Below are 22,734 nucleotides of genomic sequence, written 5' to 3'. Positions count from 1 at the left end.
TGACTTTGAGTCGAGTGCTATCGATGATTTCAATTCTCGAAATATTTAGAGGTTTTTTAAAGACTTTATAATCCCGATAAATTGAGTGGTTTGTCTAAGGACTTTATTTAAATTTTAACATATGCCTATTTAAGTCATTACCTCGATGAGTCGGTGATCAACGAGGAGAGGAAAAAAGTTCTAATTTTTTTTAAAATATATATTGAAACTATTATTTTCTTAATAATTGTTTTTAATTCTTTAAAAAAAATTCTAAGGTTAACGATGTCATTAAAATAGAGACTAGACACAAATTTGAATTTCATATTTTAAAAAATAAATTGAAAAAATAACGGTCATTTTACACGTGGCTTGTTCGGATAAGGGAGCTTAAAATAGGGCAGTTTTGCAATGCTGGCCCATTTGTAGGTCCATTTGTAGGCCCATTTGTAGGCCCAAAATTAACATGGGCTGTTTCAATTTCTCTTTAAAGGGTTGACATGCCATTAAAAAAACAAGCTAATATAATCCTACAAGGACACCACTTTGCCAATGGTGGGTCATTTATACATCTTATCAATGGCTTCCTTCTAATCGGATCACGACATGTGGCGGTTTGTACAGAGTCTAAGGATTGATGTAACGCAAGTCTAAAGATTGACCTAACTCGAGTCTAAGGATTCACCTGAATTCAAATAATTCAACTCTATACTTAAGATAATAGGATTGAGATCAAGTCCATACGGATCCAAAATCAATCAGGGTTGAGCTTACATAAAGTCCATCAAAACAAATGAGATTAGAGCTACCGAAGAGGTTCTAGAGAATTGATTTGACCAATTAAATTAATGTATTAATGAACTTCTCGAACTAAACAAACCGTCAATTCTATAGGTTGGGTATGTAATCGAAGTCCTTTGTTTCATGTATAAAGGGAATATCATGGATAATGGTACGAGATATTTTGGGTGAATCTAAGAGTAATTATAGCTAAAGCAGACAACATCATATAATTATACAGATGTATAGAGTTATATTTATTTGTAACAAGTGGCATCAGAGCCATGTTTCTAACCTAGTCATGTTGTTATAACCTCGTAAAACAAGTAGAATTAACCCTCTTTATTTTTTATAATTATTTTTTTTAAAAAAATTCTTAATATTAATATAAGGACGAAAATGTCTATCTACCCTTCGTAGATTATTTTCAAACTTTTTAATATTATTTTTTAAAATAAATATTTAATATTTGTATGAATTTAGTCTAAAAAAGAGACGTTAAGATAATTGGCTGCCATCAAAGGTAATTTTTTTTCTAATTTTAAAAATTTTAAAAACTAAATGGAGGATCAAATTCAAAATATTATTATTTAATAAATTTTGGAATCAAATCTCCTTTTAAATCTCCATTCAAATTTTATTCTTAAAAATAAATAAAATAAAATCACCGTTCCATCCAAATGAGGAATATATCTATATATATAATATATATATATATATATATATATATATATAAAGAATATATGCATTATCTTTAAATACAATAATTGTAAATGAATTTCAAAAAACAACTCATCAATGACAATTTATTTATATTCCATGTGATGGAAGATAAGGAAAATAAGAAAAGAAAATGAATTATTATTATTATTATTATTATGATTATTAGTAATTAAAATGGACAACCAAATTTGAAAATTAATCCAGATTTCTATACATTAAAATGATTTAAATTAATATTTGTTCAAATAATTAATCACCGGTTATTTTCATTACTTATTTTCAATATATAATTAATGTTCAAATAAATTATTAATTATTTCTTCTTATTTAATTAATTCAAAATTTTGTTTTTAATAAGTAAAATGTTTATTTATTTATTTTCAAATATAAATTCAATTTGAAACTATTTCGATATATTATTAAATGATGCAAGAATAAATAATTATAAGATTAAATAGAATTATAATAAATGTGTATAACTAATTTTTTAAAAGAAAAAAAAAATTAAGAGCTCAATTGTTATTTATTTAAAAATAGAAAATTCAAATTGATAACAAATCAAGATGAGATCTGATATTAATTATTGGTTTCATTTCAGAAAAAACTAACAAGCTAAGGTGAAAAATAGAAAAATGAAAAATTATTCGATAAATTATCAGGCAAAATTGAACCGCAGATCTATACAATTTTTGTTAGTTTCCCAAGAAAATCTGTGGTTGGAACAACTCTAGTTCTTTACAGAATTGATTAAAATCGGAATTAAAATTAGTGGCGGAGTTCTTCGTTGTTCTTGTTCATCAATTTCTTGTGGATTTTTCTTTAATCAAATGAGGTCTCAGTTTCCTCACGTCAGACAATTGGACTGGTTTGAGGAAGAATTCTTCCGCTCCTTCTTCCAAGCATCTGTTGATTCTTGAAGGTACATTCTCAGAGGACATAATCACAACTGGTATGTCTTTAAGAGATTTCGATTCCTGCAATTTCATGGCATCAAAATTAGTGATTGATTCACAGTGGATTTAGGAGATTTTTCTTTTGGTTGAGAATAATCTGGTAATGGAGAAAGAAGAATAGTAAAAGCTAGGGCGAACCTTGATCTTCCTGAGGAGATCGTAGCCGCTCATTCCAGGCATACTGTAATCCGTGATGATCAAATTTACATCCACTTCCTGAAAACAGAAACGATCCGAGAAGATGCAAGTTAGAGAAAGAAAGGAGGATAAATCCTGAGAAACAGAGAGAGAGACGGAGAGAATTAGGGCTCGTACTTGATGATGATTTGAGGGAGCGATTTCGGAGTCGGTTTCATCATCATCATCATGATCTCCAACAAGACCAAGAAATTCCAAGGCCTTGTTGCCGGAATCAACAACAGTAACTAATCAAAACAGAGAATCAACACAGAATTAGCCCTAAATCCGAGAAAAGCTCCAATGCTAAAACAAAAGAGCGAATGAAATCGTGAAATACCATGATAGGACGAGGTTTTGAGGAGGCGCTCGATCAATTTCCTATCGATGAAGCTATCATCAACAGCAAGAACATGAAATCGAGTAGATTCAACAGCAACACCCATAGCTAGAATGAAGATTCAACAGAAGGAAACGAAGAACAGAAGAAGATTGAATGAGAGTAAGGGAAAAAGGGGATTGGAGAGTAATATATATATATCTATGGATTGATTCCATAGTGGGGAAAAATGTTGAAATGTGACAGTTGGAAAGTGAGATCCGACAGATTTGATTCGGAATCGAGAGGATCTTCAAGGTTGATTTGGTGTAGACGAACTCTCCTGACCAATTCTTTAATTGATTTGGGAATTGAAAGTGTTGGTTGATTTTCGAGCAGCAGCCGTGGGCGCCCCTGTTTGTGGCCTTTTCGTCACAGCCAATGGTTCAGCTGTATTGTCGCTGTGTGCGTCGTATAGTACGGTACGCCCGGTCCCCTCTCTTTCCCCACCAAACTTATCCAACCATTCCTTTTTAAATTCTTTTTTTTTAAAAGAAAAAAATCATTCTATTTCAAGTATTTTTTACTAAAAAAATTAAAATTTTATTTTAAAATTTGTATTTTTTGTAGTCCATATATTTTGGGTCATTTTGTTTTATTTCCTACTGAGATAGTTGTATTAAGAACGTTGTTTAATCCACCACCACACGAAAGTTATCTATTTATAATCAAACAAATTACAAGGACATGGAAAGAGTAATAATAAAAATAATAATAAAATAGAAATTATAGGAGATGAATATCTGGATATTTGCCTTATAATAAAATATAAAATATGATATATATACTAAATTATAATTTAGTACTAAATATCCTTAACACCCCCGGCAAGCTGAGCGTCAGATTTGAACGAACGTGAAGCTTGGATCTGAAAAATTCAAAGAGAGGTCGAGAAACACTTTTCGTGAAAATGTCGACAATCTGGTTTGGAGGTGTAGAGAACCACTTTCTTAGCCATCAAAAACTGCGGAGAGATTGTCGCTCAGCGGCGATGCTGCTTTGGCTTCGGCGAGAATATGTCTGACCCATGAGGAGGGATCGTCGTTCATCGACGATGCTGCTTTGACTCCGGTGAAATTATGTCTAACCCAAGAAGTAGAAGGGGAAACCTAGAGCAAGAGACAAAAACAATGTTGAAGCCGGAACAATCGTCATAGTGGGTGAAGGAGCCAATTTTGGCAAGAAGGGCAACGGCGACTTGGTTGGCGAAGAGGCCAGTGCGGCGCCCAGATTCCAAAGGTAAATCTCTGTAGAAGGTCGATGGGCTTATCGAGATTCCGTATATTTTCAAAGAGAACACTGATGGGCTTATCGAGATTCCGTATATTTTCGAATAGAACACTGATGAGGATCCTGAGATTAGAATTCTGTGAAGGGGATGAAGGGTTGATTGGGAAGAAAATGAGAGAGACGATGTTGGCTGGGGGAAACCAATTGTGTTGGAGTAGGTGAGGTTGTATGTACAGAGTATGGCGAAGGGTGATTTGGAGGTCAAAAGGGTGGAGCCAAAGAGTAATCAATCGGCTCCGTTTGTGGCCACCATGGCAACTGCCCCTACAGTATCAAAGCCAGCAGTGGTGGTGGAGAAGAACCGTAGAACATTCAGATACCAATGAAAAGAAAGGATCGAAGTTGTTAAACCAAAAGGGCTTTGATACCAAGGTAGTCGTAGGAGAACCTGTGGCTCGATTGAATCCTTCGCGATGCAAATGCCCTCTTCCTTCCCCCAACCCAGCGGAGGGAAAGCACCTACCTCTAACAAAAGGAAACGAGCCGTGCTACTAGCACGCATTCGTTTTTCAACTGACTTCAAAGAAAAAAAAATTTGACTAATGAGTCATGGCGCTCCCGCCTCTAATCAAAGCTGAGATTTTTGAAGATTAATCTAACAAAATGGCACCTTCCTCTTGAATTTCTTAATTTATAAATATTTAAAAGTGGAAATAAGTGATAATAAAATATTGAAGCTAAGTCAAAATGTAGTGAAAAACAATCATATAGTAATAGAAAATATTGTAATGCTTAAAATATTGGGCCCCAAACAAAACATATAATATCATATCATATCAAATCTTTATAAAAAGAAGACACTTCCATCTCATTGCCCTCCTTCCACACCATTATTTAGGGTTCCCCACATGAATATTGATTTGTTATTTTTTTTAAATTTTTTTTTTTTTAATTCTCATGTTCTAGATATATTTAAAGAAAATGTTTATGGAATTAATTGATTGGATACCCGAGAACCCTAATCTTTTCTAGGAATTGCTTCTATGACTATAGATAGGGGTCAGGTTTGTTTGGCGTCCAAATGCAACTCAGAATGGCTAGGAACGAAGAAAGCATAGAATGAAGATTGACGCCTCTCCCACTACTTATTGGTGGGTTTGATATGGCACAGGAGTTACAAAATATCATCCTTCGAGAATCTTTTTACGGGACATCCAAAGATAAAACAAATAGTGATTATTAACATAAAAACACCTAATTTATTATTTCTTGTTAGAAAAATAACATAATATTTATTTATAGAGATTATTAACATAAAAGCACCCAATTTATTGTAGCCTCGATGTTACAACACACAATAGTTCAATGTCGATGGTCATAAATGGTAGGTTACTTTATAGTTCTATCACCTTGCTTAGTTTGACTAGCTCACTGGGGATGAGTATCAAAATGAATCTAATCATTTACCTTCTTACTTATGGTTAGAAATATCGTATTGAACAAAATAGAGAATATTTGTTTGAATGAAGAATGAAAAAAAAAGTCTGAGAGATTTTTTCGTTAACTTAATGAAGCATGGCGGAGAACCAATCCTCGACCCCACAAAATTTTACATGTATTCAAAAGAGCAATTACAAGAAGCAATTTAAAGAAGATTGAAGTATCAAATCAACAAAATATTGAGTGAAGACCTTTTATCATTCCAATTTGTATTTAATAGCGCATGTAATACAAAAAAATCATTATGTTTGAAACCCCTTTGGGTGTTATGTTTCTTTTGAACCTGCTTTAGGTTTGATGTTAAATATGATTCATTAGATTAGTCAGGATCAAACTAATTCTACAAAGAGTCGGCTTGATATCTAAGAGTGACATCATAGATTCCAAGTTCGATCTAGGAGTTATTCATCCTTCTAATCCGCTCTTGGTTAGAATCATTCACTAAGTTAGACCTCTAGCTTTGAAAAATTCAGTGGTTAACGCTTATCAGAAGTATATATATATATATACAAACACAATAATGTAAAAGAATACTTTGATGCAATGAAATTAAGCTGCCAACGTAGTAAGTCGGAAACAAGCTTCCCTCATCTAAATGTATAAAATTTTAACTATGATGCATTCAAATAAAGTACAAACCAAGAAAAAAAAATCATTAAAATGTTATATCAACTAAAATAAAAAAGAATAAAAATACAAACTAAAATCTAAGGGAGGGAAGTGGGAGAAGGTTCTGTTTCTTTATGTGTCAGCAGCAAATACTCTCAAGACCTCTAAAACCAATCTCCACAGCAACACCTCCATATAGATGTTTTGAAAGGAATACAACATAGGAAAGGGAAGGGGCCCTCTTTCTCCGGCGCAAACTGACATGGATTACTGAGGCGTCTGGCCATGAGGCGGGGGACCTGATTGTTGCGGTGGTGGCATCCCGGGTTGACCGCCGAACTGCAGAACACAATGCAAAATATTTAAGAAATCTGGTGGCTTAATTAGCAAAGTTCTAAGAATGTCCACAAAACAACGTAATATTGTGTTACAAATGGTATTAGAGTTAGACACCAGGCGATGTGCCATCGAGGAGGCTGAGCCCCAAAGGGGGTGGACACGAGGCGGTTGCCAGCATGACGCTAGGCCCTGAAGGGGGTGGATTGGGGGGTCCCACATCGATTGGAGAAGGGAATGAGTGTCAGTGAGGACACTGGGCTCCGAAGGAGAGTGGATTGTGAGATCCCACATTGGTTGGGAGGAGAATGAAACATTCTTTGTAAGGGTGTGGAAACCTCTCCCTAGCAAATGCGTTTTAAAAACCTTGACAAAGAGGACAATATTTGCTAGCGGTGGGCTTGGGCCAATAGATTTGAATCCCCCATCTTCACCAAATACATTTGAATCCCCCATCATCAGGGTGAAGCAGATCAATCCAGTCTAGATTTTGGGTGTAGATAAACAGAAATGCAAATATGATTCAACAGTCTCAAGGGTGTTAATGTTAGCAATTCAGCTTCTCCATATTGGAAAACTGATAGCCAGAAGATGATGCTAGAGATAACGATAACTGTTACGATCGTACCTGGTACGGGTTGAACCCTGGCGTCATTGGCATTTGCCCAGCCTGTGTCCGATTGAATGCACCGCCCTGTGGATACATTGGTGCCCCAGACGCATTTGATGGGCCTTGCATATTTGGCAAACTATTCTGAAAACCTTGAACAGAAGGTGGAGCACCACTGGTAGGCATAGATCCAGAGTGCATTGGATTCATGCCCATAAAATGGTTTTGTTGCATAGGAGGACCCATCTGATTCATAGATCCTTGCATCCCCTAATAAGCATAGTTAAATTTGTCAGGCATCTACAGAGAAGGGGATTATGCATGGATGAAGGAGAAAGAAATTATAATAAAAATGCCATTTACACAAGTCTTAACAAGGCAGCAATTCATGCATGTTATCGTTCAAGGACAGTCATGGTTGACCTGGGGATCCAAAAACCCTCAAGAACACTTAAAAACGATCCGGGATTGTGATATCATATCACAAGGACGGGGATTTTCTCCTCCATCCGCTTTTTCGTGAAAACGTTCGATTCTTATGGCTTACAACGGTGTGTGCTATATTGTGGAATCTTTGTGGAGATAGGAATAATAATGTTTAGACTTATCCACTGATTGGTTGATTTAGAAATTCCCATAATAAGAAAACCAAGATTAAATGAAGACATAGTAGCAAAAGATCATACCATTGGACCAGGCATAGGCATTTGTACCGAGGCAGGTCCTGGTGAAGGCAATGATCCAGGTTGTGAAGGCATATTCAGCGAGGGCATTTGGGGCGGTCGAGGTAAATTTGGGTGTGGGAGCAAAGGGAAATGCGACGGTGGCTGTAAGTGTGGCAAATTTTGAGGTTGCATGGGACCTGGGGCCATTTGTTGGTTCTGGTGGTGCTGCTGCTGCTGCTGCTGCTGCATGAACTGCTGAGGGTTCTGTTGAAAAGAATGCTGCTGATTGGCAGCAAGAAGAGAAGGGTGTGGACCAGGTGGGAGGGGAGGAGCCCCTACTGGCATTGAAATTTGATGTGGCTGCTTATGTTCTCCCATTGCAGCAGAATCAGATAAGGGCATTGCAACTCCAATGCCAGGAATGGTTCCCTCGTTTCGAGCCAGCCCAGGCGGAAATGGTCCAGGAGTAGTAGGTCCATCAGGTACCACGAAGTTACCAGTCATACGAGCAGAGCCAGCGGGATTTTGCTCATTGTAACCTAATAAAAAAATATGTGAAGTAAAAAACAAATGACATTTCTAAATACAATCAATTCTTCTCTCATACTAGGACAAACGTGCAAATGCTAGATTACTTATGCACTATACACAATGAGCTAATCAACAATTCCACTATGGTGTTTCAGCTAAGGTCTGCTCAAACCATACCACCCAAATCAACAAGCCATGTCATATTCTCAATCTTAGCTATTCAGTTGGGCTTACCTGTGCCAAACTTATCACGAGCGGTGTCTCCTGGCCGATTTCTACACCAAAATTTGGTTGTGTGATCGTTGCTACCACTGCAAACGAAAACATCCATCGTTCATCAGAACCTACGGTAATCAGTGCTTCCAAAATAGTCCATGCTATTAGTATATGGCAACAAATGAACAATCATAAATACAAAACTTTAAAAGCAATGTTGATTTAAATACCTAAGAACAGAATAATGTAGCAGGAATAAAACAGAAACAAACTTTGAAAGACATCCTCACGCAATGAATTTACTGGTTACTTAATGTTAATGGTTTTACTTACTGTTCATCGTGGTAAAGATTTATTCCATCATCCTGGATTGTTAAGATTAAGATAACAATCCGAACTTTACCAGCAATCTCTCGTAGGCATTTAATTTTGCAGCATCCATATGAAAATCTTGTCACTAAAGTCCTATTATTTCTTTCCAACCAAAGTTTCTACAAGAACCATCAGGTTAGTTGGAGCTATAGAGTCCCTTTAGCCTTGTGGAAGGGGACAACATTTAGGTAAGATTCCAAAAAACTCCCAACGGATCTAGGAGGACAGTTTGCCGCCTGAAAGAAGATGACAAGTGTTTTACAAATGGCAATGAATGAAGAAAAGGTCCAGTTCCTCTGTTTTCCTTTGAATAAAATGTACCTAGATGGAAGGAGATTTCTTTGCTAGTTCATTTTTTGCAAGTTGTCTTGATGACCCAAGTCTTCTACTAATAGATATTGTCATTTTTGGGCTTTCCCATCCGAGTTTTCCCTCAAGGTTCTACAACGCGCCTACTAGGGAGAGGTTTCCACACCCCTATAAAGAATGTTTCGTTCCTCTCTCCAACCGATGTGGAATCTCACAATCAACTCCACATCGGGGCCCAATGTCCACGCTGACACTCATTTCCCTCTCCAATCAATGTGGGATCTCAAAATCCACCCCCCTTCAGGGCTCAACGTCATCGCTGGCACTCATTCCCCTCTCCAATCGATGTGGAATCTCACAATCCACCCCCCTTCAAGGCTCAGCGTCCTCGCTGGCACACCGCCCGCTGTCTGGCTCTGATACTATTTGTAACAACTGAAGCCCACTGCTACCAAATATTGTCCTCTTTGGGTTTTCCCTTCCGTGCTTTTCCTCAAGGTTTTAAAACGCGTCTACTAGGGAGAGGTTTCCACACCCTTATAAAGAATGCTTCATTCCTCTCTTCAACTAATGTGGGATTTCAGAATCCACCCCATTTGGAGCCCAACATCCTCGGTGGCACTCGTTACCCTATCCAATCGATGTGGGATCATTTTAATGAAATACCTAACTTCAATTGAGAATAATACAAGACCATACACAAGAAAAGCACCCACAAGAAAGAGCCAAACTAGAAAGTTGCACATTGGACGATAACAAAACTATGACATGCGAAAAAATGTCCCATATTTGGAAATAAGTAATTAATGAACCCAACTTCCAGAGTGAGTTACGGTGTATGATTGTGTGAGAATATCAAATCCATAACAAACGGCTAGATTTGCAAGATAACCAAACTTTTCTATACAAAAGAGTTATAAAGAATAATAAAAGCATTTTTTTTATACACAAGAAAAGGATAGGAACCTATTACAAACATTCCAAAAAAATTGACATAAAGTACAGAGGCACAAATACAGAGCACAAAATGCAAAAATTATCCATACCTGCAAAGAAGATAACCAATAGGATGCCATGCAAGGTCCCAAACACTATTATCGTGTGCATTGGAAATTTCAATCTGAGGAGTTTCATGTCTGTGAATAAGAGAATCATGTAATGAAATGAGATTAAAGACCTTAAAAATCATTGTAATCATGAATTGTTTTTAAACACCAACCAAGATTAAATCACAAAAAATGAAACATTCAAAATGGAAACGCTAGCATTATTTCAAGGATTGATCCGACAATGTGACTATCTTCAACGTGCAAGTTCAAAAGATATTTGAATCCTATCTAATACATCGTTGTATCATAAATGTTCATTACATGAGAAAGAAATTATCTTGCTACTCGCGTGAAATTAAATAATGTAATAAAATTGTTGAAAATACTTTATTTATATGAAATTCTGATAACATTTCTCATGCAACACCGAACACATTTATTTGATTCCAAAGCATTCTATTTCCAAAAATCTTTTTCTAGTCATTCTTTTCTTAGGTATCATAAACAAAACCTTCAACCAAACAGCCCCTAATGAAGACATTGACAACCACGAGCAAGGAATGAGGAAAAGGGATCTCCCTTAAATTCTTTGTACCATAGTAACTTTATTCAAAGTCTCATTCCTCTTCCTTCCAAAGCCAAAACAAAACTGTTTCTAACCATAAATAACATAAATTATGTATAATACAAGAAATCGAAGATTCAACTGAAGCACAAACATACCCAACAAGCCAATGAAAAATAGAGCCATCAAAACTCCCACTAACAAAATACTCTTCATGGAAAGGGTGCCAGGCCAATGCTGCAAAACAAACCACCTTATTATAGTATTTACCATATTGATAAAATAAAAGGAAAAACCAACTTGATATTAGTACTGACCTTAAAATAAAATAAACGAAAATATTTATTTTTATCCATAAATTAGCTAAGTATGTTAATGCATAAAACTTTAAACTTCACAAGTAGTGAGAATAATACCCTCGATTTTTTCAATTAATTTGTGGCAAAATGTGTAGACATTCTTGTAGGTGCTTTTGTGACTGGACTTAAATAGTTTCTGGCTAGGACGCCAGACTTTGGTTAATTTATTGGTGGGTCTTGAATGATCTTCTAGCTTGGATTTGAGGGTTCAATTTGATCGAAGTAAAATTCTAAGGTTAAAATTGACCAATTCTAAGGTAATTACTCATTATTAACAGTAGGACCGGTGGTAATATTATGGCTATAAGGGTTTTGAGGCAAGGCGACTCCTCTCCCCTTGCCTCTTTACATTTCTGGGAGATGCTTTTAGTAGGCTTGTCCACTTTTGGTTGGAAAGAAGATTTTGAGAGGCCGGACTGTAGAGAGTCAGAATGTGGTTATTTCTCACTTGCAGTATGCTGTTGACATGAATTGGCAGAAGGTGATTTTCCTCTTACTTAGCAGCTCGGGGATCAGTTTAAACTTCTTTAAAACCAACTGATTGGGATTATTATGGTTGAGCAGGAGGTGTTTGAGCAAGTTGTTATAACTATAGGAAGTAAAAAGTATTAGACAATTTACACCAAGATACAGCTTGGTAAACAACATTGTCGAAAAGTTTTGTATAAGCCTTTGTCTTGTCTGCGAATATTCAATGATTTGGTCATTCAAGACCCACCAATAAATTAACCAAAGTTTTGAACCCTCCAGAAGAAAGATCATTCAAGACCCACCAAAAGAAAGCCATGATGAGGTTATTCCATGGTAGGATTTTGCATTCTTGAAAGGGTGGTCGTTTAAGGTCATGTTCAATAGATTCTTTACCTCCCTAGGAAATGTGAGATGTCATCCAAATATATTGACAATCGTTGTCTAGAAATTCTGAACATATGCGCATTGCATAAATAAGTAGTCTTTTGTTACAAGAGAATGAGCTTTAGTTATGGCAGCATCAAGAAACATCTTGTTGTACAAAATTCCAAAAAGTATCAAACGAGATAGTCTTATCATCAAAAGTTCCAGGTCATTAAAAAAAGGGTGATGACTCCCCTCTCGGCATCTCCCCTTTCTCCCTCTTCTCACTAACGAAATCCAATCTCTTCTCTCTCCACTTTCAACTCTAATGGATTTTTAAAGGAGTCTCTAGTCATGGTCGCGTGTCTTAAAACGGTCAAGTGTGAGGTCTTCGTCTTAGAAATGCTGAGCTTTATGACTTGATTTTTTGGGCTTTCTCAATTTTCTCATCTCTCTTTCTTGCATAGGAACAATATGCTTTGCATCTTACTATTTCCACACCAGCTGAGTAGAGTCTCTTGTTGCTCGAATATCTGATCCATACTTACTGTTATACTGCTAAACTTTCTTGCACTACTGCTGGGGCTTTCCTAGTGGCTTTCTATATATTCCATCATATTTCTTGCATCCAACTTTTCTTCCATCTCATCAAAGGGTGCTCCAGCTTCCAAGCACAACATGGTTATCAGCGGTGGGGAAGACCGCCTTCCCACCTTCTTGCTTGCGTATTTAACAATCTCTTCTACTATAATCTTGTCCACATCAATACTTAATTTTTCATGATTGCAAATATCAGCAAGACTGTTCAGCAGACAATGCTGAACAGTATAGTATCATGTGTGGTGGGTAGTAGGTTGGCTTTCACGAATGCAACCCACAATGGTAGCAGCAGACCTCATAAGAGAAACATAGTGGCAGATTTGAAGAAGAGGAGCAAGGACAATGGTAGCAACAGACCTCAACCCGAAAGCAAAGGTGTGAGGTGCATTCGTGAAAGTCAACCTACTACCCACCACACATGATATTACACTGTCTGCTGAATGAGTCTTGTTGATATTTGCAATCATAAAAAATTAAGTATTGATGTGAGCAAGATTATAGTAGAAGAGATTGTTAAATGTGTAAGCAAGAGGGTGGGAAGACGGTTTTTCTCACAGCTGATAACCATGTTGTGCCTTGAAGCAGGAGTGCCCTTTGATGAGAAGGAAGAAAAGTTGGGAGGCAAGAAATCTGATGGAATATATAGACAGCCACAAGAAAAGCCCCAGCAGTAGTGCAAGAAAAAACAGAAGTGTAACGGTAGGTATGGATCAAATATTGGAGCAACAAGAGACCCTACTCAGCTGGTGTGAAAACAGTGAAGTAAGCTGCAAGCATATTGGTTGTATGCAAGAAAGAGGGATGAGGAAATAGAGAAAGCCCAAAAAATCAAGTAAAAAAGCTCAGCATTTCTAAGGCAAGGACCTTATGTTCGGCCGCACACTTGACCGCTTTAAGACACGCAACCATGACTAGAGACTCCTTTAAAATCCATTAGAGTTGAAAGTGGAGGGGGAAGAGATTGGATTTCGTTAGTGAGAAGAGGAAGAGAAAGGAGAAAGGGGAGAGGCCGAGAGGGGAGCCATCACCCTTTTTTTTAATGACCTGGAACTTTTGATGGTAAGACTACCTCATTTGATACTTCTTGGAATTTCGTACAACAAGATGTATCTTGGCGCTGCTATAACTAAAGCTCATTCTCTTTTAATTCCCTCTCTCTTTGTTACTCCTTGATTGGAGGGCTCTTTGTTAGTAGTTCTTTGTGTTGCTTCCCCACCCCTTAGGCTGTTTTTGTCCCCTTCTTCCCCTTTTCTAATATATACAGCAGGTTTCTTACAAAAAATAATAATAATTAAATTTACATTGTTGTGAGTGTCCAAGCTCATGAAGAATCCTAGCCTTAAATGTTCAACTGATGTGTCACAAATGATAAGGTAAACCTTACAAGAAAGATTTATGTAATTATAAAATGGTACGATACAAACCTTCAAAAAATAAACTTCTTGAACCATAAATAAATAATGATAATAAAACTTCTTGAACCAGCCAACACAAATAATTTTAAAAAAAAAACATTCAGACCACAAGCGGAACACAACATTTTTGTTATAACTGCAGGCTAATCAATTAACTAACGTACATAAATGAAGAACCGGAGCAACCAAGTGAAATAAAAGGGGAAAAAAAGGCCACATCCGATAAATTGTCATTGTCAGTTTTACGGTCTCCAGCCAAGTGAAAAAAGGACAAGCGACCATGACTGGAGACTCAAGTTTACATACTGTCTCCATCAAATAGAACAAACATTCTATAAATTGTAAGCAATTACCAGTCACATCCTTTCTATGCCCACGGAACGACTCGAGTTCTTTCATAGCTCTTATGTCATAAAGCTGCAAAAGAAAAAATAAATTACATAAAAATAAAAAAAAAAGAGAGAGAGAGTAAGAGGATATTAATATAAATAAATGAGATGAATATGAGTACCTTGATGATTTGATCCTTTGAAGCAGTCAGCACCCAGTTACCATTTTGATTCCACTTAACACATAGTACTGTATTTTTATGACCATGACTGAAAACACAACCATCATTCCTCACAAATTAGTTCAGCAATAATATTATTTTTTTATAACTAGATATTACACTCACAATGAGCAAAGCTCTTTCCCGGATTTTGCATCCCAAAGTTTTACGAGGTTGTCTTTGCCACCTGATAAGTTTCCGACCAGAACAATAAATATTTACAAGATCACTCACGGAAAGTTCTGAAAAAAGTTCCCTAATACAAGGCAGAAACCTGAAACTAGTAGAGACTTCGTGGGGTGCCAATCAACACTTTTCACATCCCACCCATGGCCTGCCTGAGTTCAAAACAGAAAATCTGGGTTACTTTAAAGATTCTTAACAAACAAATCACATAATCCGTCGTCTTGAAGACGAACATCTAATTTGACAAGTATGCACGGTAATCCAATCATGCCTGGGAATGACTCTAGTTGACCCAGTAACATAAAGAAAATTTAGACAAATTTATCTTCAGATAAACAATTACAAAATGTCTAAATATACCTAGCCAATAATTGCTACAAAACACGACCTGACAGCTACAAAAGTAGACATAATGATGTTATACATTAAAAGATCTATAGATTTATATTGACAACTTTAGAACGTCGTCAATATATATTGACAACTTTAGAACGTCGTCAATATAAATCAACAGCATTGAGGTAAGTAAGACTAATGTCACAATCGCACTCTTGTGGCAGCGGGACAACGATTGTGCAGCACTTGTTCTAACCTAGCGAACAAATCAACCATGTGAAATTCAGACTTCGGGACAATATCGGCGTATGCTCGAGCCTCGGGTCACGTTTGAGAGAAATGTTTTAGAAAACGTGAGAAAGATAATACGTTGAAAACAATTAAAAAAAAAACAATATTATAAGCGAAAAGCAAGTAGGCAACAATGGCGGCTTTAATAGCATATAACCCGGGTAGGAAAAATTAACAACTAGTCGCATCCCCCTATAGTGCATTTTGGGACATTTTAACCTTGGCGGGTGTCAAAATAATTTTGGTAACCAGCCATACACCCCCGTATTGACACAACAATGATAGTAAAGGCCTATTTAACATGAAATACAAACTCCAAAAAATGAATAAAAAGAAGCACATGGGCGAAATATAGTGTGTCATCATTAAGCCAGCATTCCAACTACAACAATTAGAAATAAACCATATAAAAATATGCAAAGCACATTACCAGACAAAGAACGCTCTTCTTGACACCGAGCGAAGTCCCAAACTTTGACAGTAGTATCATCAGAACAGGAACAGAATTTTAAATCGGTTCTACAGAAGCTGTTCAAAACAATCTCATTATAATCAGGAGGAGCAATAAAAGGATGTAAGCCTCTTCAAATGTGCATTGATGCCGAACATCTATTCTACACAGAGGTAGAGAAATAGTAGGACCTCTATATTAGAGATGATGATGGAGGAGAAGGTTCCCCAACGGCTGGCACAATCAGAATTTAATCCTACTTTAGATATGGTCTATTTTTGGCTTCCACCATGCCAAAAGGCGATAGCAACCCTATCCCTCTCATTCCATTTTTCCACCCACCTTCATGTCATCTTTAAGCTTCTATGTGGCTTTGATGTGCAAGAAGTTTCAGAATTTTCTTTTGTTTTCTATAGTACAAGACTTTTTGTTCAAGTATTGATATAATTAAATTTACTATAACTTAAGTTTTTAAGTTTAGTGGTGATTTAATATGGAACCAGAGCAAGAGGTCTTGTGTTGAAATCCTGTAATGTCATTTCTTCTCCCAATTAATATTGGTTTCCACTTGTTAAGCCTTCTACAATTCCAAGCACTGAGGGGGAGTGTTGAAGTATTGACATAATTAAATTTACACTAATCCACTAGCTTAAATTTTTTAGTCCAATGATGATTAAACAAGTTTCATCCTATAACATGTCCTATTATTCTTAGTAGCTATTGTTATCAAGATGATTAATCTATAAAAAGAGTAGTATGCAAAAGGAATGTATTCAAAAAGGGCTATTAATTGCTACCTCAAGTCCCGAACTGATTCTTTATGAGCTGATTTATTCGCCTTCACATTATTCATGTTATTTTGCCAATACCTACACATAAATGTTAATATGAAATCACCATCTGCTCTACAAATCTAATCTACAGCAGAACAAAGAATGATTGAAAATTTGTGAAAACGACCATTTAATACATCCAAATTGTAGGGAAAAATTACTTTATTGAGCCCCCATCATCACCAGAGACCATCCAGTTGTCATTGTGGCTCCATACCATAGACCTAATTGCTTGATCATGAGCCTGCCAATTATGATGTTCCAGAAGTCCTTTATCGTTCATTTTTATGCAATTTCATTAATTAATTATGAAACCCGTATACCTGAAGAATCATTTCAAAATTGAACGACTGTCCATTCCAAAGGGTAAATTCACCACTTTGTGAGCCTGTAATCAGACGTCTCCCTGTAGGAGTCCACTATGGAAGAAGAGAAGACAACACAGTAATGTTAAACACTAATGAGATGGAGGAAATTCCCAGAATGCCAGCAAACCCTTTCTCACGAGAAGATGAAGAAAGATATTCTAAAGAATCTTTGATGTAATGTAACCGCTACACTATTCAATTTTCAGAACTATCCAACTTACAAAAAGCCCATAATATAAGTTGTGGGTTAACAAGACTTACCAACAAGAAAAGTTCCACTTACCCCCAATAAGAAAAGTTCAACTTACCCCCAATAAGAAAAGTTCAACTTACCAACACTCTATTGATGGAACAACGATTTTTGTTGATTGATGTATGGACAAATTTAGCGGCAAAGCTCGTAGATGGATTATCTGAATAGGCAGCTGGTGGCAACATCTGCATCAAGAATTCAAATCAGACAAATGCTAGTGGAAGAAAAATTATTTCTCTCTGTGCTTACAGCACAAGTTTCAAAATCAAGCCAGGAAAAATGATGGCAACAACGATTCAATGCAGCAATTTTTTTCTCAACAAACAAGAAATGTCACTGACATCAATTGATGCTGCTGGAGTTGATTGCAACACAGTCCTATCCTTTGAATCTCGTTGCCACATACGGATCTGCAGATGAGTTAATAGATTATAAACTGAACCAAAATAGAAATCTGGAAGAAATTAAAAAAAAAAAAAATTGAAACAAAATCTCAGTGAACTGTACAAATCTAATTCATTTTTTCAAGTTCGCAGAAGAAAACAGGTTTTATTATCGTTATTCTTATTATTTTATGAATACTGACTTTCATTGAGAAAAAAAATCAAAGAATACAGACTTCCAAAGAATGAAAAGTTTTTTTCGGTCCCATAAACAATAATTGCTTCTAGAGGCCTTCAGTGGGGTCACTTTCTCTCATTTCTCTCCACATTTGAGTGGTTGATATTCTTAGTTGATTGGTCTCTACTGGTGCGTAAAAGGGTTGTATTGAGGAGTTCTTTCTGAAAAGGCATAGGCTTTACCTTTGCACCTTTAGTGCACAGGTGGTACCTATTTCTTTTGCTTCAAGGAGGCTACCTCCTGTTAATCTAAATAGCTTACTTTCCTTCTTCAAAACTACGTTGAGTATTAAGATTAATTGAGAAAAGAACTCAACATTGGAACTAATAGTGGGCTTAACATATTAGGCCTCATTTTCTTCTGTAAGAAATAAGATACACTATACTATCCACCTTTAAAATAACACCATGAGAACAAAAGACCTTGAGAAAATGCAAGACGACTACAAACCAAAATTAAGATGCAGAAACACAAATATGGGATAGAATCCCAACACAGTGACACAAATGTTTTGCTAAATAATTATTTTTTTATAGACCGCCCATTGCTTGAGATAATAAAATGTACATCAAAATACCATGGAATTACAGAATAGGTCTCCATTGGTCATAAAAGAGTAACGGATAGTAACAAAAGAATATAAGATTTAATACACCATAAAGACGACATGTAAACAATAGCATCCTGAAGTTTTGTTAGTGGGAGTTTCTGTACTTCGTTTACTTACATTTTATTCATGAAATGCAATGTTCCTTCTAGTCTTCTCTTCATCTGGTAAAAATCTGTTGCATAGCAACTATGAGCTCCAAAGAGGAGCACAAAAATTATTTGACCATAAAGCCTTCGAGAATTTTCTAATTTTAGCCTAGGATCACCAAATTTTCGAAGAATCTAGGAAAATCCCCAACGAAGATTGTAAATCTCCAAAAGCTTGGTCCACAAGGCCACCATATACACACAGGAGTTGAAGAGGTATCAGGACTTGGGCATTTTCCTAATTATTGGAATTGAGAGTTCATGATTTCTAGTCTGAGTTCTATTGTATATACTGACTTGATGGCCACAAAGAGTCATACCAAATAAAGACTGTGTTTCTTTAGAACCTTTTGACTTCAAATGGTTTAGGTAAAAACACTGGAGGACCAAATTTTCAAGAGTCAAACAAGAGAAGAAGGATTTCATAACAAAATACCCACGACAATTAAGCTTCCAAAATTCTGTAGTCTTTCTCATGACAGAATTTTCAGTCATCAGGGATTCTCATAAGGATCTCCCAATCCTCGATCTCCCTACTCCGACTGTTTGTTTGATCATCTCACACATGCTTTCCCTTCAGCAACTTTTGAGAAGAGTTTATTTAAATTTAACCTAGTAATTTTGTTTCATTGTTTTGCTTTCTTTCACTCCACTCGGAGTTTGTATTTGCTGAGCATTAGTTTTTCTGTTTTTAACTTTCTTCAGTGAAAAGAAAAGTTTTGTTTCTTGTTTTAGGAAGAAAATTCTAATATCAGATTTCACAATGTTTATCTAAGGGTCCTGAAGCTTTTACACTTGCAAAATTTTGGTAGCCACCCTCGAGCCTTAATAGCATAGTGTCTGCATAACATTATGGCGTAAAGTCTTATCTAAAAGAACAAAACTTCAGTTGCTAAAGGCAAGAAATAGAACTTAAGCAGTGAACAAAGAGCTTTGTCAGAAAACAAGATATGTCAAGTCCATATACAAGCACTACCTGCATGTAGCGCACGACAGTACTAGTATAATCGACTGCCCTCCTTTGAGTAAGCTTCCTCATTCTTTTTGCACCAAAACTGTCCCCATGGGCTGCAGCAAATTTATATTCGACTTGTTAGAAACAGAAGAAACAGTGGTCCCAAAAAAAAAAAAAAAAGTCATTAGCCCCAGGTATGTCCTAGAGGTGTTCGCCAGCCACATCAGACATGTGTGCAAGGCATGTTGGACCAAGAGGCAAGGCAAGCGCACCTCACTTCTTCCATGTTCAGACACACTGAGGCATGCACCTTACACCTCAAGTCCTTTTATACACAAACTAAGAAATTTTCTTAAGAAAATGTTCATTTCTGTCATCAATCTCTTGCAATCACTAATTTCTTAAATTTCTCATTATTTTATTATTCATAGTAATATATTTTGCATAAAAATTTAATTATATTTTTCAATCATGCCCTCACAACAAAAAGCCTTTTTTTTTTTTTTTTTTTTTTTTTTTTTTTTGCTTAGCACTCATCCCTTCAAGGACTGTTATGCTTTCATTTGCCTCACACTTTAAAAACAATATATAGGGCATGTTAAAAGTATCAATGCTTCAAACACTAGCTTTGTGATCGAGAAAAGTGTAAAATACATCATAGTTTGAAGGTCTTAAATTGGCATGCAGTCAAAAGATAAGCTATACAATTGAAGGGAAATGTTATTTTCATAATTTATTGTATTCAAAAGAGGTTCTTAGATAGCCAACGAGAGCATAGCTCAACTATTATAACATATACCCTCAACCAAGAGGTCAGAGATTCAAATCTTTCCATCTCCACATATTGTTGATCTCAAAAAAGTTTCTAGTTACAGCATTAGGAAATAAGAGAGTAAATCCTCTCTCCCCACCTACTTTAGTCTAAACCAACATGTGTTTTATCTCTCTCTCTCTCTCAAGTACTACTACATATCCCTAAGATTTTCCACCCGTACTACATACCAACATCATGGCCACATATGCATCATATGTTTTACACAAAGCATGTAACATTTGTCAGAAGAGGAAAAAAAAATCTATTTAAGTCGCACATGGCTAGGAGACACGGCTTCACCCACATTCTCAGCTCCCCCTGTTTCCCTACACGACCTCACTGACTACATACGTGGTGTTTTCCAATGGTTGTAAGAGTAGATAGCATGGTGTTTTCCAGTAGATAACAGCGACCCACAACTTTGGTTCGAGCACGACAGCATCAGATCTTTGCAAAAAGCAAGTTATGTCAGTTCTGCCATTCTGGTGTTTCCCCCTTCAACCAACAACGACTCACACATTTTCCAAGTATTTTCACGGCTTTTTGCCAAGAACGTCTCAACTTCCCCTCCCTTGTGTGTTTGAACTCCAAATTATGGATCAAAGCAACACATTCAAGCTTCGCGAATTGCAGCGTGTGGTGATGTATTCTTCTACATGACTTTCCTAGAGTCATTCTCAATTTTTTAAGATAGTTAGGTGGGAGAGAAATAACTGGAAGTTTGTTCACCTTGGGGATGCTTTTATGACTAGTAGGATACAACTCAAACAAGGAGAAGCTCTTGCAAGACTCCCTCTATCCTACTAGCTCTAACTAAAAGTATCAAAAAGAGATTGAGGCAAGCTCCTCTACTAATTATAAACAATGAAAGCTTAAAGACACCTTTTTTCCGAATATAGGATTGACAACTCAGTTGATTCCTAGACCACAATACGGCATGGGCTTCGAAAAAGATCAATAACCTCTGTCTCTATTCCATTAACAAGTTTTCTCCATATTCACGCTATATCCATCAACATCTACCAACGAAAAACAACTACTCCAGCCTAAATTGTTGAAAAGCTAGGAAGGACAGATAATGAACATCAATAAGACTCCCCTCCTCTCGCTAAAAGGGGAAAAAATACCACAGCTCCATGGATATTGTACTCTAGAACTTAATGAGGAACTTAGAGACTAAAGAGAAAGGAGAATATTCGAGAGAGCATATCGATCAAGGCCAAGCCACCTCCATCAAAAAGCTCTTGATAAAATATTCCCTCCCAACCCCCAAAAGCTCAACTCTTAGTCACTTCATCGTCGAAAAGGTTTCAAAAAAGAGAAGGGCCTAGAAACCAACGACAAGAACTATCTGCATGCACTAAATGGAGCATTAATTAAAGGAGGAACCATCTCAGTAGCCTCAAACTTTCGACTTTCTCAAATACCTAAATAATTCAAGACTGAAAGCACTTGCTCCATTTTGGGTAAATGAATGGTGATACAAAAATCAGAACTACAATCAATATCACGCCTTCACTACAACCCATTCGATACATTTAAGATTAATTGATAAACCACACATCCAAGGTCCTGTTAACAAAGTTAACAACACCCCCCAGAAATCCAGCAACCAATCCAAAGTCCCAAATGACTTGGGTCGCCGCAGAAACTCCCAAGAAGCCAGAAACCAAATAACACAAAAGACCGTTTACCTTCGTAAGGAGGAGCAGGGCCAGATGGGTGTCGAGGATGATGGTGCTGTTGAAACTCCGGAGCGAGTGTAGTCGAAGAGGCAGACGGCTGCCTCATCATGGGTGGCCCTGACGGGGGCGGGCCTCTTGGGAAATCCCCACCAAGAGGATGCTGATTGGGCTGCTGATGCTGCTGCTGAAACTGCTGGGGATCGCCGTACATGTTGTATACGCTGAAACTAACGTGATTGAAGCTAACGATTGAAAGGGAAATGTCGTATGTAGAAGAAGAGAGGAGATTGAGAAGAAATGTAGAGAAGAGGATTGAATAAAAAGTTGAAGACCCTTAAACCCTAAACAATTTATCTGTAACCTGGTTCTTCTGAACGATCTCAGCTGGTGTGTCCGGGTTTTGAGTTTTCGGCCTCCAGAAGGGCGGGGGCCAATCTACTTCTG

The 22,734-nt window shown here is 36.7% G+C and overlaps 2 protein-coding genes across 4 annotated transcripts; both read right to left on the bottom strand.

Moving 5' to 3' along the window:
• Positions 1-2,107: 2,107 nt before the first annotated feature.
• On the bottom strand, positions 2,108-3,299 carry LOC111808321 (two-component response regulator ORR4-like). Of its 2 annotated transcripts, XM_023694240.2 has the most exons (4): positions 2,953-3,292; positions 2,751-2,860; positions 2,574-2,651; positions 2,108-2,456 (listed from the first exon to the last, which is right to left on the bottom strand). In XM_023694240.2, exons 1-4 carry the CDS (start codon positions 3,056-3,058, stop codon positions 2,280-2,282), a joined length of 471 nt encoding a protein of 156 aa, XP_023550008.1. In that variant the 5' UTR covers positions 3,059-3,292; the 3' UTR covers positions 2,108-2,279. The 2 variants fall into 2 exon arrangements, with proteins under 2 accessions (XP_023550008.1, XP_086972958.1); XM_087116832.1 differs by having other exon boundaries at positions 2,574-2,860; positions 2,953-3,299.
• Positions 3,300-6,239: 2,940 nt separating this feature from the next.
• Positions 6,240-22,730, bottom strand: LOC111808319 (flowering time control protein FY). Of its 2 annotated transcripts, XM_023694233.2 has the most exons (18): positions 22,300-22,730; positions 19,813-19,904; positions 17,801-17,869; positions 17,540-17,644; positions 17,162-17,257; positions 17,000-17,082; positions 16,803-16,874; positions 15,985-16,082; positions 15,016-15,075; positions 14,868-14,928; positions 14,703-14,790; positions 14,545-14,608; positions 11,142-11,220; positions 10,416-10,505; positions 8,707-8,783; positions 7,963-8,480; positions 7,295-7,546; positions 6,240-6,669 (listed from the first exon to the last, which is right to left on the bottom strand). In XM_023694233.2, exons 1-18 carry the CDS (start codon positions 22,499-22,501, stop codon positions 6,598-6,600), a joined length of 2,178 nt encoding a protein of 725 aa, XP_023550001.1. In that variant the 5' UTR covers positions 22,502-22,730; the 3' UTR covers positions 6,240-6,597. The 2 variants fall into 2 exon arrangements, with proteins under 2 accessions (XP_023550001.1, XP_023550003.1); XM_023694235.2 differs by lacking the exons at positions 19,813-19,904; positions 22,300-22,730 and adding an exon at positions 18,808-19,710.
• Positions 22,731-22,734: the final 4 nt, after the last annotated feature.

The sequence above is a fragment of the Cucurbita pepo genome, chromosome 13 (genome assembly GCF_057944985.1).
Source record: "Cucurbita pepo subsp. pepo isolate OVF chromosome 13, ASM5794498v1, whole genome shotgun sequence".
Taxonomy (NCBI): Eukaryota; Viridiplantae; Streptophyta; class Magnoliopsida; order Cucurbitales; family Cucurbitaceae; genus Cucurbita; species Cucurbita pepo.
Note: the sequence above shows the minus strand (reverse complement) of the source record. Positions and strands in the feature narration are given on the sequence as shown.

Excerpts from the sequence above, each read along its gene's own strand:
- LOC111808321 (XM_087116832.1), bottom strand. The coding sequence starts at position 3,058 with ATGGGTGTTGCTGTTGAATCTACTCGATTTCATGTTCTTGCTGTTGAT. Across the intron at positions 2,861-2,952 it reads CAAAACCTCGTCCTATCATG|TTACTGTTGTTGATTCCGGC; the intron begins GTATTTCACGAT and ends TGTTTTGATTAG. Across the intron at positions 2,457-2,573 it reads ATCTCCTCAGGAAGATCAAG|GAATCGAAATCTCTTAAAGA; the intron begins GTTCGCCCTAGC and ends ATGAAATTGCAG.
- LOC111808319 (XM_023694233.2), bottom strand. The coding sequence starts at position 22,501 with ATGTACGGCGATCCCCAGCAGTTTCAGCAGCAGCATCAGCAGCCCAAT. Across the intron at positions 17,258-17,539 it reads GTTCCATCAATAGAGTGTTG|TGGACTCCTACAGGGAGACG; the intron begins GTAAGTTGAACT and ends CTTCTTCCATAG. Across the intron at positions 17,083-17,161 it reads ATTTTGAAATGATTCTTCAG|GCTCATGATCAAGCAATTAG; the intron begins GTATACGGGTTT and ends CATAATTGGCAG.